The 19,107-nt window shown below is 48.9% G+C and overlaps 1 protein-coding gene across 3 annotated transcripts in view; it reads left to right on the forward strand.

Moving 5' to 3' along the window:
- The first annotated feature begins 1,192 nt into the window (after nt 1–1,192).
- The window catches only part of LOC138489495 (zinc finger protein 154-like), a 355,077-nt gene continuing 337,162 nt past the window's right edge, over nt 1,193–19,107 (forward strand). For all 3 annotated transcript variants that reach the window (XM_069617237.1, XM_069617238.1, XM_069617239.1), the window contains exon 1: nt 1,193–1,330. In XM_069617237.1, coding sequence (XP_069473338.1) covers nt 1,307–1,330 — 24 coding nt within the window. In that variant the 5' untranslated portion in view covers nt 1,193–1,306. The remainder of the gene's footprint in view (nt 1,331–19,107) is intronic.

Here is a 19,107-nt window from a genome sequence, read left to right on the forward strand (position 1 = left end):
GCAACCACGGCGTGAAACGAAACATCCGAATGTTCCGCTTCAGGGAAAAATTCCGGAATGCCTTCACCGCCGGGCCCGGGCATCCGTTGACACTCGTCGCCACTGTTGGGGGTCTGTCCTTGGCCCGAGGCGTGCCCGCAAGCCCCCACCCTGAAAGGACCACACAGCTCACACGTCCTTCCAGTACAGGCTTCCCGGTCGCTCTGCTGCGGCCACGAACGCGTCCCACACGGGTGCAGCGCCACACATCGGTCCACCCACGCCTCCGATAATTGAAAGAAAGAAAGCAGACAGCAAGATGGACGGCACGTCGTGGCACGTTTTTTAACATACTTTCCTCTAATGCAGGATGGCCGATGAAGAGTTTGCAAAATGCTACATGCCCGTGCGACGTTTAAGTTTATTGTTACGGCGTACCTTCATCCAAAATCTGTGTGACACGCTGCCTCTACTCTTCTCAGGCCTGCCGGGGTCTCGCACACTTCGATGTCTTTCAAGCAGTTTCCCTTGGTGCCGCCGCCGTAGAATTTTCATTCACATGTTATATGTATTATTAATGTGGAGTTTATTATAACGAACCTCACAGCTCTCAACTCACCCGCTTTTGGCGGGTGTCACCCGCCTTGAAAGCAGACAAATCACCAGCCAAGTCCCTCATACGCCCATTCACTTCTATGGGCCCCTCACCCGCCAAAAAGAAAATCCTGTGTTTTCACCCGTCTTGGTGACAAAAAAGGTTGGGAGCTATGGAACCTCCGAACCTCCGGAGCCTAACGCCACCGGGAAAAATCCAATACAGGAATGGTTCTGGAATGTCTAGTTCCCAGAACCATATTACATATGTATTCTATACAGTACACAGTTGCGTACTACTTAAATGTAAGAATCTACTACATAACAGAGGCTGAAGCCTCGGTGTCCAAAAATCACCGCTGATGGATAAAAATCAAACAGCAAGAAGAAGCAGAAGCACGTTTCCTGGGACTGAAGAGTGTGTTGCTTGCAGCGCTGCCTCTGATTGGCTGAGGGAAGACACGTGACGCAGTTTTCCTCCGCTTTAGGCATCCGTAACCCTCCAAAATGGTGGATCCCCGACTCCAAATCCATTTCCAGCCTTCTGCGCACGCGCCAACAAACGAGGGTATGAATACGCATGCGCAGTAGTGCCGTCCCTCCAAGGCACATGCGCAACGCGAAGATGACTGCATTCTTTGAGCATGCGCCTTAGATTCATTGAGCTTCAGGAAGAAGGGACAAAGCCACTGAAGATCAGTAGGAAACATCCACCGAAGATCACTGGGGAGAGATGCCCGAGCAGGGTGCACATGAGGTGAGTTCATACCTGCCTACATGTGAAGGTCAAAAACCCCGAGCTGTATGCCCCGCCCATAGCGATGCGAGGCCCCGCCCGCACGAGGCCCCGCCCACACGTCGAAAGGTCATCTATATTGAATGTGTGCACAAGAACATGATACTGTGCCCTCAACACACGCATTCACTAGTTCTGCGCGGCCGCTTTGCATCTGGAATCATTGCAGAAATCCAGATAGAGACATTTTTGCTCACATGTGTTGGCAGCTCTTCTCAGCTGCAGGGAAGGGGGCCTCCAAACATCAGGCACCCACTCACTATTCTATTCAGACGCGGCCTTCCAGCCTCTTCAAATTGATTATAACTACATGACTACGAGTCCCAGAATGCAGTTCTGTCATTTCACACTGGCATGCATCTTCTTATGCAGGACGTAAATAAAATGTGCAATGCCTCATAATGGGTGAAAACATAGTTTTCATGTCAACCAAGCAGACATGCCACAGCCGCATTGTTAGTCTGGTATTTACTTTAGCATAGATGCAGATTATGGGGCTTTTAAATGCCAAGCAGCCTATCCCAGTGAGCTGTGTCTTAACAGAAATGGGCTGTTCCCACACACTTGCCTGCCAATGCCTGCAATAAGACGTACCAAGAAGTGTGTCGATGGGTTGCATGAAAGCAACAAAGAGAATGAGGGAAACATGCCTGCAGCCTGTAAAGTCCAGCTGAGACATCGAAGCCTTTGATCAGCGCTACCCTGGCAGGAACAAATAAAAGTAAACCTTAATTATGAAATCACAGACAATTTTAAAAACACCCTTTGCAGGGATGCAGGTGCTCCAAGTGCCGCCATAGCCGCTTCAATGTTGGCTAGTTCTGTCACTGATGAGACTTCCCTGAGTAAGGTTCACATGAGGTCAGTCGTGTCACTGGGGAGACGTGCCTGAGCAGGGTTCACATGAGGTCAGTCGTGTCACTGGGGGAGACGTGCCTGAGCAGGGTTCACATGAGGTCAGTCGTGTCACTGGGGAGACGTGCCTCAGCAGGGCTCGCATGAGGAGAGTTGTGTCACTAAGGAGACATGCCTGAGCAGGGTTCACATGAGGTCAGTCGTGTCACTGGGGAGACGTGCCTGAGCAGGGTTCACATGAGGTCAGTCGTGTCACTGGGGAGACGTGCCTCAGCAGGGCTCGCATGAGGAGAGTTGTGTCTCTGGGGGAGACGTGCCTGAGCAGGGTTCACATGAGGTGAGTTGTGTCACTGGGGGAGACGTGCCTGAGCAGGGTTCACATGAGGTGAGTTGTGTCACTGGGGGAGACGTGCCTGAGCAGGATCACATGTGGCGAGTTGTGTCACTGGGGAGACGTGCCTGAGCAGGGTTCAGATGAGGTGAGTTGTGTCACTGTGGAGACCTGTCTGAGCAGGGTTCACATGAGGTGAGTTGCCTCACTGGGGAGACTTGCCTCAGCAGGGTTCACATGAGGTGAGTCGTGTCACTGGGGGAGACGTGCCTGAGCAGGGTTTGCATGAGGAGAGTTGTGTCACTGGGGAGACGTGGCTGGGCAGGGTTCACATGAGGTGAGTTGTGTCACTGGGGAGACGTGGCTGGGCAGGGTTCACATGAGGTGAGTTGTGTCACTGGGGAGGCGTGCCTGAGCAGGGTTCAGATGAGGTGAGTTGTGTCACTGGGGAGACGTGGCTGGGCAGGGTCACATGAGGTGAGTCGTGTCACTGGGGAGACGTGCCTGCAAGGTTCACATGAGGTGAGTTGCGTCACTGGGGAGACGTGCCTGAGCAGGGTTCACATGAGGTGAGTTGTGTCACTGGGGAGACGTGCCTGAGCAGAGTTCACATGAGGTGAGTCGTGTCACTGGGGAGACGTGGCTGAGCAGGGTTCACCTGAGGTGAGTCGTGTCACTGGGGAGACGTGCCTGAGCAGGGTTCAGATGAGGTGAGTCGTGTCACTGGGGAGACGTGCCTGAGCAGGGTTCACATGTGGTGAGTTGTGTCACTGGGGAGACGTGGCTGGGCAGGGTTCACATGAGGTGAGTTGTGTCACTGGGGAGACGTGCCTGAGCAGGGTTCACATGAGGTGAGTTGTGTCACGTGGGAGACGTGCCTGAGCAGGGTACACATGAGGTGAGTTGTGTCACTGGGGAGACGTGCCTGAGCAGGGTTCAGATGAGGTGAGTTCCCTGAGCAGGGTTTACGTGAGGTGAGTTCCCTGAGCAGGGTTTACGTGAGGTGAGACTTCCCTGAGCAGGGTTCACATGAGGTGAGACTTCCCTGAGCAGTGTTCACATGAGGTGAGACTTCCCTGAGCAGGGTTCACATGAAGTGAGTTCCCGGAGCGGGGTTCACATGAAGTGAGTTCCCGGAGCGGGGTTCACATGAAGTGAGTTCCCGGAGCGGGGTTCACATGAAGTGAGTTCCCGGAGCAGGGTTCACATGAAGTGAGTTCCCGGAGCAGGGTTCCCATGAGGTGAGTTGCCTGAGCAAGGTTCACATGAGGTGTGTTGTGTCACTGGGGAGACATGCCTCAGCAGGGTACACATGAGGTGAGTTGTGTCACTGCGGAGACATGCCTCAGCAGGGTACACATGAGGTGAGTTGTGTCACTGGGGAGACGTGCCTGAGCAGGGTTCACATGAGGTGAGTTGTGTCACTGGGGAGGTGTGCCTGAGCAGGGTTTAGATGAGGTGAGTTGTGTCACTGGGGAGACGTGCCTGAGCAGGGTTCACATGAAGTGAGTTCCCGGAGCAGGGTTCACATGAAGTGAGTTCCCGGAGCAGGGTTCACATGAAGTGAGTTCCCGGAGCAGGGTTCACATGAAGTGAGTTGTGTCACTGGGGACACATGCCCGAGGAGGGTTCACATGAGGTGAGTTGTGTCACTGGGGAGACGTGCCTGAGCAGGGGTCACATGAGGTGAGTTGTGTCACCGGGGAGACGTGCCTGAGCAGGGTTCAGATGAGGTGAGTTGGGTCACTGGGGCGGCGTGCCTGAGCAGGGTTCACATGAGGTGAGCCGTGTCACTGGGGCGACGTGCCTGAGAAGGGTTCACATGAGGTGAGTTGTGTCACTGGGGAGACGTGCCTGAGCAGGGTTCACATGAAGTGAGTTCCCTGAGCAGGGTTCACATGAAGTGAGTTCCCTGAGCAGGGTTCACATGAAGTGAGTTCCCGGAGCAGGGTTCACATGAAGTGAGTTGTGTCACTGGGGACACATGCCCGAGGAGGGTTCACATGAGGTGAGTTGTGTCACTGGGGAGACGTGCCTGAGCAGGGGTCACATGAGGTGAGTTGTGTCACCGGGGAGACGTGCCTGAGCAGGGTTCAGATGAGGTGAGTTGGGTCACTGGGGAGGCGTGCCTGAGCAGGGTTCACATGAGGTGAGTCGTGTCACTGGGGCGACGTGCCTGAGCAGGGTTCAGATGAGGTGAGTTGGGTCACTGGGGAGGCGTGCCTGAGCAGGGTTCACATGAGGTCAGTCGTGTCACTGGGGAGACGTGCCTGAGCAGGGTTCACATGAGGTGAGTTGTGTCACTGGGGACACGTGCCTGAGCAGGGTTCACATGAGGTGAGTTGTGTCACTGGGGAGACTTGCCTGAGCAGGGTTCACATGAGGTGAGTTGTGTCACTGGGGAGACGTGACTGAGCAGGGTTCACCTGAGGTGAGTTGCCTGAGTAGGGTTCACATGAGGTGAGTTGTTTCTCTGGGGAGACGTGCCTGAGCAGGGTTCACATGAGGTGAGTCGTGTCACTGGGGAGACGTGCCTGAGCAGGGTTCACATGAGGTGAGTTGCGTTACTGGAGAGACGTGCCTGAGCAGGGTTCACATGAGGTGAGTTGTGTCACTGGGGAGGCGTGCCTGAGCAGGGTTCACATGAGGTGAGTTGTGTCACTGGGGAGACGTACGTGAGCAGGGTTCACATGAGGTGAGTTGTGTCACTGGGGAGACGTGCCTGAGCAGGGTTCACATGAGGCGAGTTGTGTCACTGGGGAGACGTGCCTGAGCAGGGTTCACATGAGGTGAGTTGTGTCACGTGGGAGACGTGCCTGAGCAGGGTACACATGAGGTGAGTTGTGTCACTGGGGAGACGTGCCTGAGCAGGGTTCACATGAGGTGAGTTGTGTCACGTGGGAGACGTGCCTGAGCAGGGTACACATGAGGTGAGTTGTGTCACTGGGGAGACGTGCCTGAGCAGGGTTCAGATGAGGTGAGTTGTGTCACTGGGGAGACGTGCCTGAGCAGGGTTCACATGAGGTGTGCTGTGTCACTGGGGAGACGTGCCTGAGCAGGGTTCACATGAGGTGAGCTGTGTCACTGCGTAGACGTGCCTGAGCAGGGTTCACATGAGGGGAGTTGTGTCACTGGGGAGACGTGCCTGAGCAGGGTTCACATGAGGTGAGCTGTGTCACTGGGGAGAAGTGCCTGATCAGGGTTCAGATGAGGTGAGTTTTATCACTGGGGAGACGTGCCTGAGCAGGGTTCACATGAGGTGAGTTGTGTCACTGAGGAGGCATGCCTGAGCAGGGTTCAGGTGAGTTGTGTCTCTGGAGACACGTGCCTGAACAGCGTTCACATGAGGTGAGTTGTCTCCTGTATTATTTTCTTGTGGACAGCAGTCACTGCTGCCAACTGGACCCATGTGGGGTCGTTTGCCTGTGGGATCATTCGCCTCTAGCCAACTACATCTGCTCTGGGAATGTCACTAAATATATACCATCTGTGCATCTCCATTGCAGGTGTGGGAGCTAGAGAAAGAATGGGTAGAGCCAAACCAGAGTTGAGCCAGCAAAAGACCCATGTCACATGGTGTCCTGCTCACTCCCCACCCCACCACCAACTGACCGCAACACAAGACCCATCCCTAGCGAACTGCCTCCACACAGCACGCAAAACCCAGACCCGGTGTCCCTCCTCTCCAGCCCCATATCACAAAACCTATCCCTAGCGAACTGCCTCCACACAGCACAACACAAAACACAGTTTACAGGGAGCTGTCCAGTGTTAAAATTATAGATTTCAGCACTTGACAGTTCCCTTTAACGTTATAACGTTATGCATGTTTCATCAAATTTCTATGCAAAAAATGTAAAGTGTTTATATAACGAAACCCTATTCGATGAAAGGCAATTCAATGGAACATTTTTCGTTGGATACGTTTCGATTCATTTTATGTTCGATGGAAAGAATTTGATGCAAAGACATGTAACCAAAAGCCATCTCTGGCAAACTGTCTTAGCAGAACAAAACACAAAACCCAGACATGGCGAACTGTCTCCACAGACCACAACACAAAACCCAGACCTGGCAAACTGCCTCCACAGACCACAACACAAATCCCAGACTTGGCGAACTCCTTCCACACACCACAACCCACAACCTCCATGCTCCCCTTTGTCATGTGCAAAAAGCTCATCCAGTCCTGTTTTTCCCTTTGATTGTTGGGAGCTGGTAATTTTGTCTTTCCCAACATTTTAAGATAAAACTGGGCTTGATGACAGTCTAATGCTGGTCCTGTGAGATTTTGGAGTTCTATAGCCCGTACCTGGTGTCCTGCCTCTTCACCCCCCACTAGCACAGAGGTCTCTATTTTAACTAGTTTCTCACACCTTATTTCTTCTTAGGGTCCTGGTGTTCTCCATCATTTGATTCTTGGGGATTTTACTTGGGGTGACACTCCATCTAAGGCTGACAGTCTCATGTTTCCTGGCACTACTTCAGCTCATGATCACTCTCTGTGGACCACTGGCCCCTTCTCATTTCATTACAGAGGGCACTAGTTATACCTGGTGCACCCTAGACAGGCTGGTCTTCATTGTGTGGATATCGCTTCTCTTCTCGCATGGCGGTGCATGTTTCTGTAGATATTGAGTCTACCAGGAAGTCCTGCAGACTAAAGGAGAAGTGTTATCCAGTGCTCAAATGTCTCCTTTGATCTTAATACCCGCACAACCCAACCACGTCCTGCACTGCACTTTTCAATGCATTGCAAACATTTTGCGCTGTAGCCACGTTCAAGGCGGCCCTATTTAAGATTCACGTCTCAGTTCAAATGCTTCACATGGTTCATCTCGGAGCACGTGGCTCTGTAAGAGACTCACTGACTCCTCAAAGCCAAGTGGTGGAAATGAGGGGATCATTTGGTTCTGTTCCTATTGAAGGAGGCTCCTCGACCCATAAGGCTTTCTTCATGGCTAAAACGCATTTTCTATGAAAAAAAATAAATACGCCGCCAGTGTCACAAAAACATTGTTTCATGTAATCCAGGATTTTTTAGTTCCCACCTAGACTAAGGGTGACCTAATTATATCTACCGAGAGATCGTGAGGCCCTGCGCATGTTCTTTGGCATGTAGATCACACTTATTCCGAAAGAACTCAAGAAGGCACTTGTTCAGACCTTCCTACAATGCCCTGCTCTGTTGCATCCTCAGGACCTCCTTCTTTCATTTTATTCTGAGGCTACCTCAGAAGTGATGTGGCCTCTGTTGCCCACGCGTCACCTCACTTCCAATGTGACTGATTCCTCCCCTGCCTTCCCTGAAAGAGAACATGCCCGGGCCAAATGTATTGATTTCCCCCTTTATTCTGCCTGGTGCAGGCTGAACACAAACGATCTGTCCTGACTCCTCTCCTTAAAAAGCCTGGTTTAGATCCAGCTGTTGTAACAGATGCTGCCCTGTTGCAGGGCTTTCTTTGTTCTCCAAAGTTTTGCAAAAGGTGGTTCTCTGGAAAATGTACAATTATTTGGACCATGCTAGAATCCATGGGATAGAAAAAGCCCCCTATTCTCATACTTTTAGCTCTTTCCACATCATTTGATATTATGAAGCACACTTACCCAGTTTTCCAGCTCTCTGTTGGCTGGAGTAAACTGCCAGGCTTTGGAATGGTTTAGTTGATTTCTTGCTAAACACAAACAGGCTCTTTCCAGTCCTCACCTCTACTGGCGTGCTGCAGCTTTCCCTGTTATGTTTTTAAGGTTCATCTGCTTCATTGTCTTAAGTTGCTGGTCTCCTTGGGGGATCAGTATTGCTTGTAGGTGAAGCTCTCTGCGGGTTGGTGGCCCCTTGAAGGATTTCTTTCAGCGTTCTCTGTTGGTCTGGATCTTATGGGTGAATGGCAAGGGGCTGAAGCTAAATCCATGAAAAACTGATATGATCCTGTTTGGACTAAATCACCTGTTGAACAACTGTGGAGCTCTCCCACCATATCGTTTCCTAGTAGGCCATCCCGTTATTTTAGCCAAAAAAGTAAGGAACCTGGGGGTCTTTTAGCAAGTCAATTTGTTCCTGAATGCACAAAAAGGTGCGTTTTAGAAATCCCCATGTTTCACTCTTTGTTGAATAAAACTATTTCTGCCGCTTACTCCTAAGTAGACTCCAGATTGTGGTGGGAACTTTGATCACTTCCAGGTTGGAACAGTCCAATGTGATCCCTGCAGGCTTTCCATCCTCGCAACTGCTTTGACCTGGAATTGTTTCATATTCAGCTCCGTGGCTTATCTACGGTCTGAGAAGATCTTACTCTATTTGGGTTTTATTGAATATTTGTAAGGCGCTTATACAACATATGGCGTTTCAAGGCTCCACAAGACAATAATGTGGGGGGGGGGAGAGAAAGAAGTGAGAGTACAAGTGAAAGGGCGGGGGGAGAGAGGGCCACCCGGCTATCGGAGTGCTAAAATGATACCATGAGGGCAAGTGCCAGAGATTGCATGTGGTCGGGTCGACATGCTTAGTGCAAGGAGGGGGGTGGACTGGGTGGGAGGGGCCTGGTCCCCTGTAGAACTCGGAAAGAACCAGGCAGCCAGTCACTGTGGCAGATGGGGGGTGTTAGCAGGGGAGGGGGGACAGGGAAGGAAGAAGAGAAAAGGAGGGTCTTGAGCATCTTCCAGAGATCCGGCTCAAGCCTCAGAGGGAGAGGGAGGCCTTTGCAGCGTGAGGCTCCTGCGAAGGAGAGATCTACCCCAACTCTCTGCTTTGGGAATCATCTGATCTGGGGAGGGAGGGGGAAGAGGGAGACACACCCCTTGCCCTTGCATTTCTGGGGGAAGGTGAGGAAAGGAGGGATGCCTCTGAGGAGGTGGAATGAGTGTGGAGACTTATTGACAAGCTCTGCGATGAGAGGAGTCAAAGATGACACCAAGGTTTTTTGCCTCACAAGAGGTTGAGGGAGGGGACCCATAGAGGGCGGCCAGTTGGAAGGATGGAAAGAGGGAGCTGGGGTACCATTGAGAATGATCACGATCTTACTGGCATTAAGGCATAGATCATTGGTAGCACACCAAGTATGTATAGCAGTCAGGGATGAGAGAGGAGGAAGAGGAGGCAGTAGAGGGAAGCTTGAAGAAGAGTTGCGTGTTGTCTGCATAACACTGGAAGTGAGGCGAGAAGATCAGAGGGGCAAGGTTGAAGAGCCACCGCACAAGGATGGAGCCTTGAGGTATGCCGCAGGTGGAGAGTGTGATGGAGAGAAAAGGGACCAATTGAAACTGTGAAGGTCAGTTGGAGAAGAATTAGGTCAACCAGCCCGTGATGCCAAGGGTGTCACGGAGTCGATTTGTCAGGGTGTCATGATTGACCATATCGAAAGCAGAGGAAAAATCCAGAAGGATAAGAACGGATGGAGAGTTGGAATTGAGATATGAGAGGAAGTCTTCACAGGTGTTCAGTAGAGCAGTTTCCATGCCTCTGGCTGCTCTGGAGCCAGACTGGTGGTCGTGGAGGCAACCAACAGATGCAGTGAGTTGGTCCAGTTGGGAGATGACTGGTTTCTCCAGGAGTTTTCCCAGGAAGGGGGTAATGGAGATGGGGCGGTAGTTAGCCAGACTGGAGGGGTTAGCAGAGGGCTTTCTGAGGAGAGGCTGCACAAGGGAGTACTGGAGGGGTAGAGGTAAAGAGCCAGTGTCAAAGGAGTGATTACAGAAATGGTCCAAGGCTGGCCGCAAGGGAGGCAATGTTGTCCTTGATAGTTCTGGAGGAACGTGGGAGCACCTGTTTGGAGGAGACTTTCATAGAGAGGACTTGTCTAGAGACCTCAACCGGTGCTATGGGCGAGAAAGAGGAGAGTAGGAGGGAAGGGGGAGCGGTGCCAAGAGGGTCCTGGCAGCTGGCGAGGGAGGAGGAAGGGGAGTGGAGAGTGAGGACAAGATGTCCTGAGTTTTGGTAGGGAAGTGGGAAGCCAGTGAAGTACAGAGCGTCGGGATGGCAGGGGAGAGGTGGAGACTACAGTAAGATTGGCGAGTTCCTTGCAGATATTAAACAGTTCACCCGTGTTGTTGTGGGCCCTTAAAATGTGAGCTTGGATATGGGCCCTCTTCTTCGAGCGGATGGCGAACCCGTATTGCCTTTGGAGCAAGCGGCAGGACAGTCTTGTCAGAGGATGTGCCTGATGTCCGCCACTTCCGCTCAGCAACTCTGCACTTGCGTTTCAGAGAGGCTAGGTCGGCGTCATACCAGGTTTTGCACTTGGAGGCAGGTTTCATGCGGATCCTCATGACAGGGGCAAGAATGTCTAGGGTGTTGGTGACAGAGAGGTGAAGATTAGCACGGGCAGAGTCAGTGTGGGAGTCCGTGGCAGGAGTAGGAGGTGGAATGAAAGTGGCGCCAAAAGCAGCAACTGTTACACAATTCATTGGTTGAATGATGGAGAAGGGGGCTGGCAGTGGACCTAAGAGATCCAGGTGAGAGGACAGGAGATCATGGTCAGACCAGGAGAGAGGTGCAGTGAGAAGGTTGGAGATGGGGATGCCTGCTGAGATGAGAGCATCCAAGGTATGTCTGGCTGAGTGGGTCGGACCAGAGGGATAAATGGTGTGGGAAAGAAAGTCGGAGGCTGTGGAAGAGCCCAGTGCCCAAATTGGGAGATTCAAAGTGAATATTAAAGTCTCTGAGGAGGAGAAGTTTGGAGGTGGAGGCGAGAAGAGAAGAGGTGAGGTCATACCACTCCGAGAGGAAGACCAGACCGGGGGCCTGTAGAGGGTGGCAAGAGTCAACGTGAGGATTGGCGGGACACCAAGCCTGCAGGCGAGGCATTCGAAGGAAGAGTAGGTCTGAGTGGGAATGATAGTAGCAGGGAACCAGTCAGGGAAGATCAGGGCCACTCTGCCTCCAGACCAGTTAGGCCTGGGCTTGGAGAGGATCTTGACACCCTCAGGGAGGTGTGTGTCAAAGGCAGTGACAGAGCTGGCGGTGAACCACGTCTCGGTGAGAGTGAGAACATTAAGGTCAAAGTCTTCAAGGAGACCGATATCAGAGGAGTGTTTAACAGCAGAGCAAGAGATTAGAGGGTAGCTAGGTGAAGCTGTTTGACATATTTGATGGTCTTCTGAGGGGGGGGGGGCTACAGGGATGTGGTACGCCCATTGGTGGTGGAGACGGGGCATGAAGGGTGGCAGACGGAGGAGTGGCAGGACAAGGGAGGAATTTGATGAGAGACAGAAGATGCCTCTCAGGAAGGAGGCGGTTGGGCTAAGAGCCTTTAGCCATGACAGTACCATTCTAATAGACATTTGTTACCAGTTCATAGGTGTTCATAAGTGGATTGAGTTCAAGCTCCGTGGCCTCCTAGACAGATGTCTTAATGGCCTTGCTCTGGATTATCTCTCTAGCCAGGCACTCCCACATGTTCCTCCGAGGACCTTGCATTCTTCAGTAGAACATCCCCTGGTTGCTACCGTGCCTAATTGCAAGGCTGAGGCAGATCTCAGCAAATTATAGGAATAAACTGAAGGCTCTGTTTTCTGAACCATGCCTTGATTCTATGCTATTTTAATGTGTGCATAGGTGCATTTTCGTTTGCTTGGTTATCTGCTGTCATCAGCACACTGCAAATAATTAAATCAATTCAACCCAAAATCAACACCTGGTGTCCACCCTACCCATTTCTCAGAATTCTCATTTCTGTGCTGATTCCCTTCAACCTTAGAGACCCCCAGCTCTTTTGCTGGACTTTAGGACTTTTTAATGTTAACCCTGGAGAGAGTGAGACCTTTTTCTCACTCTCTCATGTATTTTGATCTGATTTGGATTATCTGTTTCCTTTGTTTTTGGAATCTGACAAACTCCATAGGCATCTACTTTTTGTATGGTGACACACAGCACCATCAGTGCAGTGTCACAGATAAAACCTTTAGAATTCTCATAAGGTTTAATTACCCTTTCTTGGGTGAACTACAGTGCCCAGGAGTAGTAAAGTGAAATTGAATTTGCTGACCTTTTCTCTTTGTAGGTCCAGCACATATGATCTTATGTGGAGCGCTGGGCGGTGACCATATTGTCAAAAAGGCCCCAGTCTTCGTTTTTCGCCATTTCTTGATTGTGAGGTCTTTCTTGGGTTTTACTCTGCGCGCCAAACCAGGTTTGAGCCCTTTGTTTGTTTTGCCTTTGGTGGGCAGCAGTACTGAAACCTGCCTCTGGCTCCAGTGTGTCTGGAAGGACAGGAAGTGAGGGAGGTGCCCGAAACTCCGAAACTCCCCTGTCCTTGATCTCCTCGGTTACCTGAATGCACCCAATCCTGATTGGCTGGCTGGCTGGCCTTGCAGGACAGCCACCCTGCTGTGTCAGTGACAGCTAGGCTGTGCATTAATGGGAGAAACCTGCTTAAAAGGCAAGGCTTCTTGGACTGAAGACAGAGTCGACCACTGGAAGAAACATCAGATGAAGGAATCATGACCAGAAGCTTGCTGCATACCCCTGGACCGTTGAAATTCCCGGTGAAGCCCTGCTGCTGTGCTGAAACTCCTTTTCCTAGTCGACAAGAGAAGCTCCGGAAGGTACGACTTCTTCCCTTGGGTAAGTGGGACCAACTTACCCCAAGACGAACTTTGCTGAAAGACCTTCCCCAACTGGCTGTATTTCTTTGCTGCTGCTGTAACCGAGTGCCAGGAATCGAGAAATCCATAGTAGAGTGCAACGTCTGTAAGCCGACCAAAAGCTCCAGGAAGATCCTGAGTACCCGCCCGAACCAGGACAATCCAAGCTCAAGTCACCTACCCAGAGTGTTGAACTCAACAAGTGAAGGAAGCCCAACTGGTGTTCAAGATCCGTGGTGGTGCTTTTGACCAAACACTGAAACCGCGAAATGCCGCTGATCGGAAAAAAGCGGTAGCTGCTGCCAATCTTTGAATTGCTGTGCAGGAGTCCTCCAGACGTCCTCCTCTTGTACCCACGACTTGGGCCCAGGAACACAGGATCTGCATCACTGCAACAAGACAGAGGCCAGCTGGATCCTCTTCTTCTAGCCTAAGGTACTGTTCTGACTTTGGGGTACTTACCTCTTTGTAGCTTGCTCTTCTCAGTTGAGACTTGCTTTTTCTAGAGTTGATTTCAACTCTAACTTACACAAGTGTAACAGCTTGTGGCCCAGCAGCGATTTCATTCAACAAACTCTCTAACTTTGTGAAATACATTTTGCTATCTAAGAAGTGCCTCAGCTCCATAGACTTTTCTCCAATTGGCTTTGGCTGTCCTGGCTCCCTGCAGACTCTTCTAATCCATTGACTTTGATTCTTACTGTCCCTCATAGCTGATGCATTGGTTTCGAACTAATATTGCTGGGAAAGGTTTTTATCTAGACTTCATTGGGAGATGTATAAGTGCTGACATGCACTGAGAGCCTGTTTAACCCATTTCCCTTCCTTTAACCTTTCCTTTCTGCCAACCTCAGAATTTACCAAGTACAAAAGTGATATATAAATGCCAATACTGTCCTAGTTAGTGAAGTCACTTCAGGGTGTAGGAAGTGTGCATGAAGCATCTCTAAAGAGTATCTACTTGCTTGACTTGATTCTGAGAAAGTATTTCGAAGTTTATTTTTATTGTTGTACAAGACGTTTTTAAAGAATGCTTATTTAAAACTGACGGTTAAATACCTAATTTATTTACTAGAAAACCTTAAGTATAAGTGTTATTTGGATACTTGTATTTGTGGATTTCAATGCTACAGCTCACATTTACCCCTCTTGAGATACGTCTGGCTGCTCAGTCACACTACCAACTTGTGCAGTACAGACCTATACCAATAGGTGGCTTACCTAATACCAAGAGGACAAGGGTTGTGTAGTCTCACACAGTGTTACTACATCAATTCTTTCCTGACACCACCCCTATCACAAACTCATACCTGTATCCTACTCTCTACACCCCTCAATACAAAACCAATAACTGCAACCTGCCTCCCACCTGGCAAACACAAAACCAACACCTGGTGTACTTACTCCACACAACTCAAACCACTGCCTGGTATTCTGCCTCCCTGCTCCCCAAAACCAAGTTGTGGTATCACTCCTCCTCGCCCAGAACCCAGACCTGTCATCCTGTCACCCCTTGTTTCCAACCCACATTGTCAGGTCAACGACATGCATTAAACATTCAAATAATTGTCGTTGTAGCTTGCAGTCATTAATTGAAAGAGAAGAAAGAGGGCTGCAGGAAAGTATATTGAACCTTTAGTACTCCAAGGATACCATAGAAACACTGACAAACAGGAGTATTATACAACATCAAGATGTATTATAAATACACATATAGGCCAAGTTAGGTCTTGGGGTAAGTTCTCAGTCATAAACACTTTAATAAAAACCCACACCACTATGCTTGAAGGCACACAGGCCAAAACATATAACCCTATTTGGAACACCTAACAGAAGGTCTAGGGTAGTCACACCAATAATTACTTTTAGATTATGTACAGTAAATCGAAGGTAGTAGACCCTAACAGTTGTACCGTGACGCTCAGCAAGAAATCACATAGTAAGTCAGCTGGACAATATACTTTTGTGAATAGTGACACACTTATTCTAGGAACAGTATAAACCTATAACTTCTTTTGGGATAACTCAAGTTATACTCAAGGGAAGTAAATCTATTTGTGTAACATACCATTACAGCTACTTTTCAGCTCAGTAACACACTGACTAAGATGAGCAAGAACTTTGTAACTTATTGTAGATTGGCACACAGCTAACTCAAGGTAAGTGAAACCTCTATACTTTTGAAAGGAGCCTAAAAGGTAAGTATAACATAAGCAGTCTTATTCTGTACAGTCTAACAGCAAGTCAGGGGAATCAAGACCCAATTGGGGACACTCATACAATTTTCCTAACAGGAAAAATAAAGTGAAACCAACAGCATTACTTTTGGGAAGAGGGGAATCCTATTCACAGGTGAGTAATTTAACCTTCAGTCTATTTTCATTTAGAATGGCGAGACAGTTTCTAAGGAAAATACGACTTAGAGATTGCTTATTTAAGAAGACACACAGCTTATTCAAGGTATACCTTTCACTATGGCAGAACATATTTAAGATGAGCAACACCTTTTTATAACTATTCACTGAGAGTTTAAAGTTACCAACTAACTCTTTTACAAGTAAGTACACTTTCCAACACTTATTTTACTTTAAAAAACAGACCCCTTAAATGATCCACCCCTTCCCAATTCTAGTACTTGTGTTCTCTGAGGCAGAAGAGGGACACTAGTGGTCTAGGAGCCAGCAGTAGGCAGGGTGAGAAGGCTCAGTTGCAGGTAAAGTCAGAGTTCCAGAGGAAGATTGGTCAAACAAGTAAGTAGTTCACTTAATAAGTTAATTGGAGGTCCAGGGGCTTCAAAGAAGACACCCTAAGAGGATTCCACCAGCGGGTTGGGTAAACTAGATGGGTGGCCTCCCCAGCACAGCAGCACCCCAAGGATACTTAAGAATTACTGAAACTTAAGATAAGGTACTGTGCTGGCTTGGGCATTTACTTAACAGTGAAGAGGAGTTCCAGCAAAAAGACTTCAGGAGCTGCAGCCAAACACATAGTAATTCCTTTACCAAGAAGATTGAAGACAAGACTCTGGAAGCACTTTTGCAGCAGGAGTCACGGGGAAGGCTCTAAACAAGATGCTGTTCACATGGACTACTGAGCATAGAAGAATTGGATGCCAAAGGAGGGACTTCAGGATCTGCAGCTAAACCCAGACACTGCATTCCTTGTAAGGAGGACAGAAGTCAGGTCCATGGATGGGCTTTTTCGACAGGGAGCAACACAGAAGGCTTCAGGCTAGAGTTTCTTCACGACTGGCTGCGGCTCTGTGGATTTGGGACCTTTTTAAAGAGCCAGGAGAAGACAGAATATGGCCAGTTGAATTTTCATCGTTTGTAAGGTCCAGCACCTTTTTCTGACTTGAATCGTGCCCCTGGAGATCCAGCAGGATGCCCACAAAGTTTCAGTGAGATTGGGAATTCGGAATGCAGTGCACAACACAATGGCTCGAGGGCCCAGGGTATTGGGGTATTGCAGCCCTGCAAAGGTCACAGCACAGCATGGAATGGCTCAAAAAAGTCTAGTGGGTCTCACCAGGCTCTGGGTCAGGGTTGTTGTTGTCCAGCCTTGATAACAGTGAATACACTTTGATTAAACTGAGTATAGATGATAACACCACTATTAACATACTTGTGTTATATCGGCCACCTACGTGTATCCTGTTTTTTAAAGAACAATTCCTTACATTGCTTGGAGACTTTCTCAAAACCTCCTGATTTACAATTATTTCAGGCAATTATAACTTCTGGGCTTACCATGCAGATAACTCGGACGCAGCATCTGTACTTCCTGCTACTCGGGCATTGGGACGATCTCAACTGAATGCTACTCCTATAGAGGGACACACTCCCCTTGAGATTACTGCCTATCCATGGTCGGTCCCTTTTTAATTAACTTCTCACTTGCGCTTCCATCAAAACCAGTAATAATTAATAGCAGGAAAAGATTGGAAACTAGAGTGAGGAACACCCAGAGAGCCAACCCAAAAACATTTGGGGATGTGGCTGTATCTTCTCTTAGAAGTATGGCCCCCTCTGCTGATCCTTGCATACTTATGGAACAGTTTACAAAAATAACCTCTTGGGTTATCAACACCTTGGCGCCTATCATAACTAAAAAGATTAAAACTGAAACCACTGGTAAAACTGAGAATATCCTGGAACTCAGAAGAATAAAAAGATTGCAGAAAAAAGGATATGGCGAAAGACCCCATCCCAGGGGAACCTCACCCAGTACCGATTGCTGTAAATAATTATAAAAAAAGCTATCATTAATGAGAAAAAGAAATATTTTGAAGACAGGATCTCCGCTGCCAAATCTGATCAGAGGGAATTATTTACCATCTTAAAGGAGATGGAGGGGAAATCCAGCACACATCCCCCTGTTGACAAAAGTGATCTATTGTTCACTAAAATCCAGCAAGGATTTGCTACTAAAATAAATTCTCATCAGACCACTATTGAGGTACACCGAGTGACAGCCCCGCCTATCCATTTTGGGATGGCTAGAGTACCAATAGAATTGCACAAACCTAATCACAGCACTCCTGAATATCCCCTGAACCAGCTATCGGACAAAGATGTCCTAGACATCGTAAAGAACCTGAAACCTACCAATTGCACTGGTGATGTATGTCCATCAAGTATCATCCAGAACGCTTTTGCTCATCTTGCCCCATATTTCACCAACATTATCAATGCCTCTTTCGCATCATCAGTGGTTCCCGCCACATTAAAGGAAGTATGGGTCACACCTATCCTTAAAAAGATTCCCTGGAATGGTAGGGAACTACCGTCCCATCACCAATGTGCCGTTTTTACTAAAGATCTTGTACAGGGTAGCATATTTACAATTTCAGAACCACTTGAGCAAAAATAATCTATTAGGTGAATTTCATCTTGGTTCGGTGCTAGACCCGGTACAGAAACAGCAATGCTAGATCTTAGAAAAAATCTTGTAAGCATTGTGGATTCTGGTAAGGTAGCTCTGTTGATGCTTCTCGACCTCTCAGCAGCTTTTAATCTCATCTTCTAATGACCTTACACTGCTGCCCGAGAGGTTGGGAGTTATTGCCAACTGCTCCCAATCAACAGTGCAATGGATGGAATCCTTCCTGGGGCCCAGGATGGTGCGTGTTGCCACAGAGGGATTTCAGGCACCACCCGAGTGGCTGACCTGTGGTGTTCCACAGGGAGCCTGTCTTTCCCCTTCCCTGTTTAACCTTTATATCCGACCACTCTTTGACCTCCGGGATAGCGTCCGCGTCAAATGCACCAATTACGCTGATGACACCCAGGTGGTCCTTGAGATGTCTGGGATATATGAGAAGGACCTACAGTGCATCAATCGGGTGTGCTCTCTGATCCAGGAATGGATGGATGCCAATTCCCTGGCCCTGAACACCAGCAAGACTGAACTCTTGCTGGTGGGCTCGAGTCAACGCCTGGGCAAACATGAGATCAGATAGTAAATTCACGATAGTTGATAGCACAGTCCAGGTGAGCGCATGGGTTAAAACTTGAATATGAAAAAACATGTTCTATGGCAGATCAAAAACGATATCACCAAAGAATATATCCATGTTGGCTACTGCCCTTGTAAATTCACGTTTAAACTATTGTAATAGCCTCCTTGCAGGAACCGCCAAAAAACATCCTGAAAATCCTGCAGGTGGCCCAAAATGGTGCTGTTAGAGCGGTTTGTGGCCCAGTAAGAAGTGACCGTGTCACCAAGGTTGGGAGGTCACTTCACTGGCTACTGGTCACCCATCGTATTGACTACAAAATCCTGACATTGACTTATAAATGTCTGTTAAATACAGCCCCACCTATCTTTCGGAAAGGTTAAAGAAAGTCCCTGTTGTACGATCTCTCTGTTCTAATGCTCTTGACACGCTCTCTTCCCAGACACAAATTGATGAACTTTGGATTCACTAGTTGTAATGTCTGTCCCCCATGTATTTGGAAAGAGAAATAAC

The sequence above is a fragment of the Ambystoma mexicanum genome, chromosome 9, assembly GCF_040938575.1.
Source record: "Ambystoma mexicanum isolate Mex_15411 chromosome 9, UKY_AmexF1_1, whole genome shotgun sequence".
NCBI lineage: Eukaryota > Metazoa > Chordata > Amphibia > Caudata > Ambystomatidae > Ambystoma > Ambystoma mexicanum.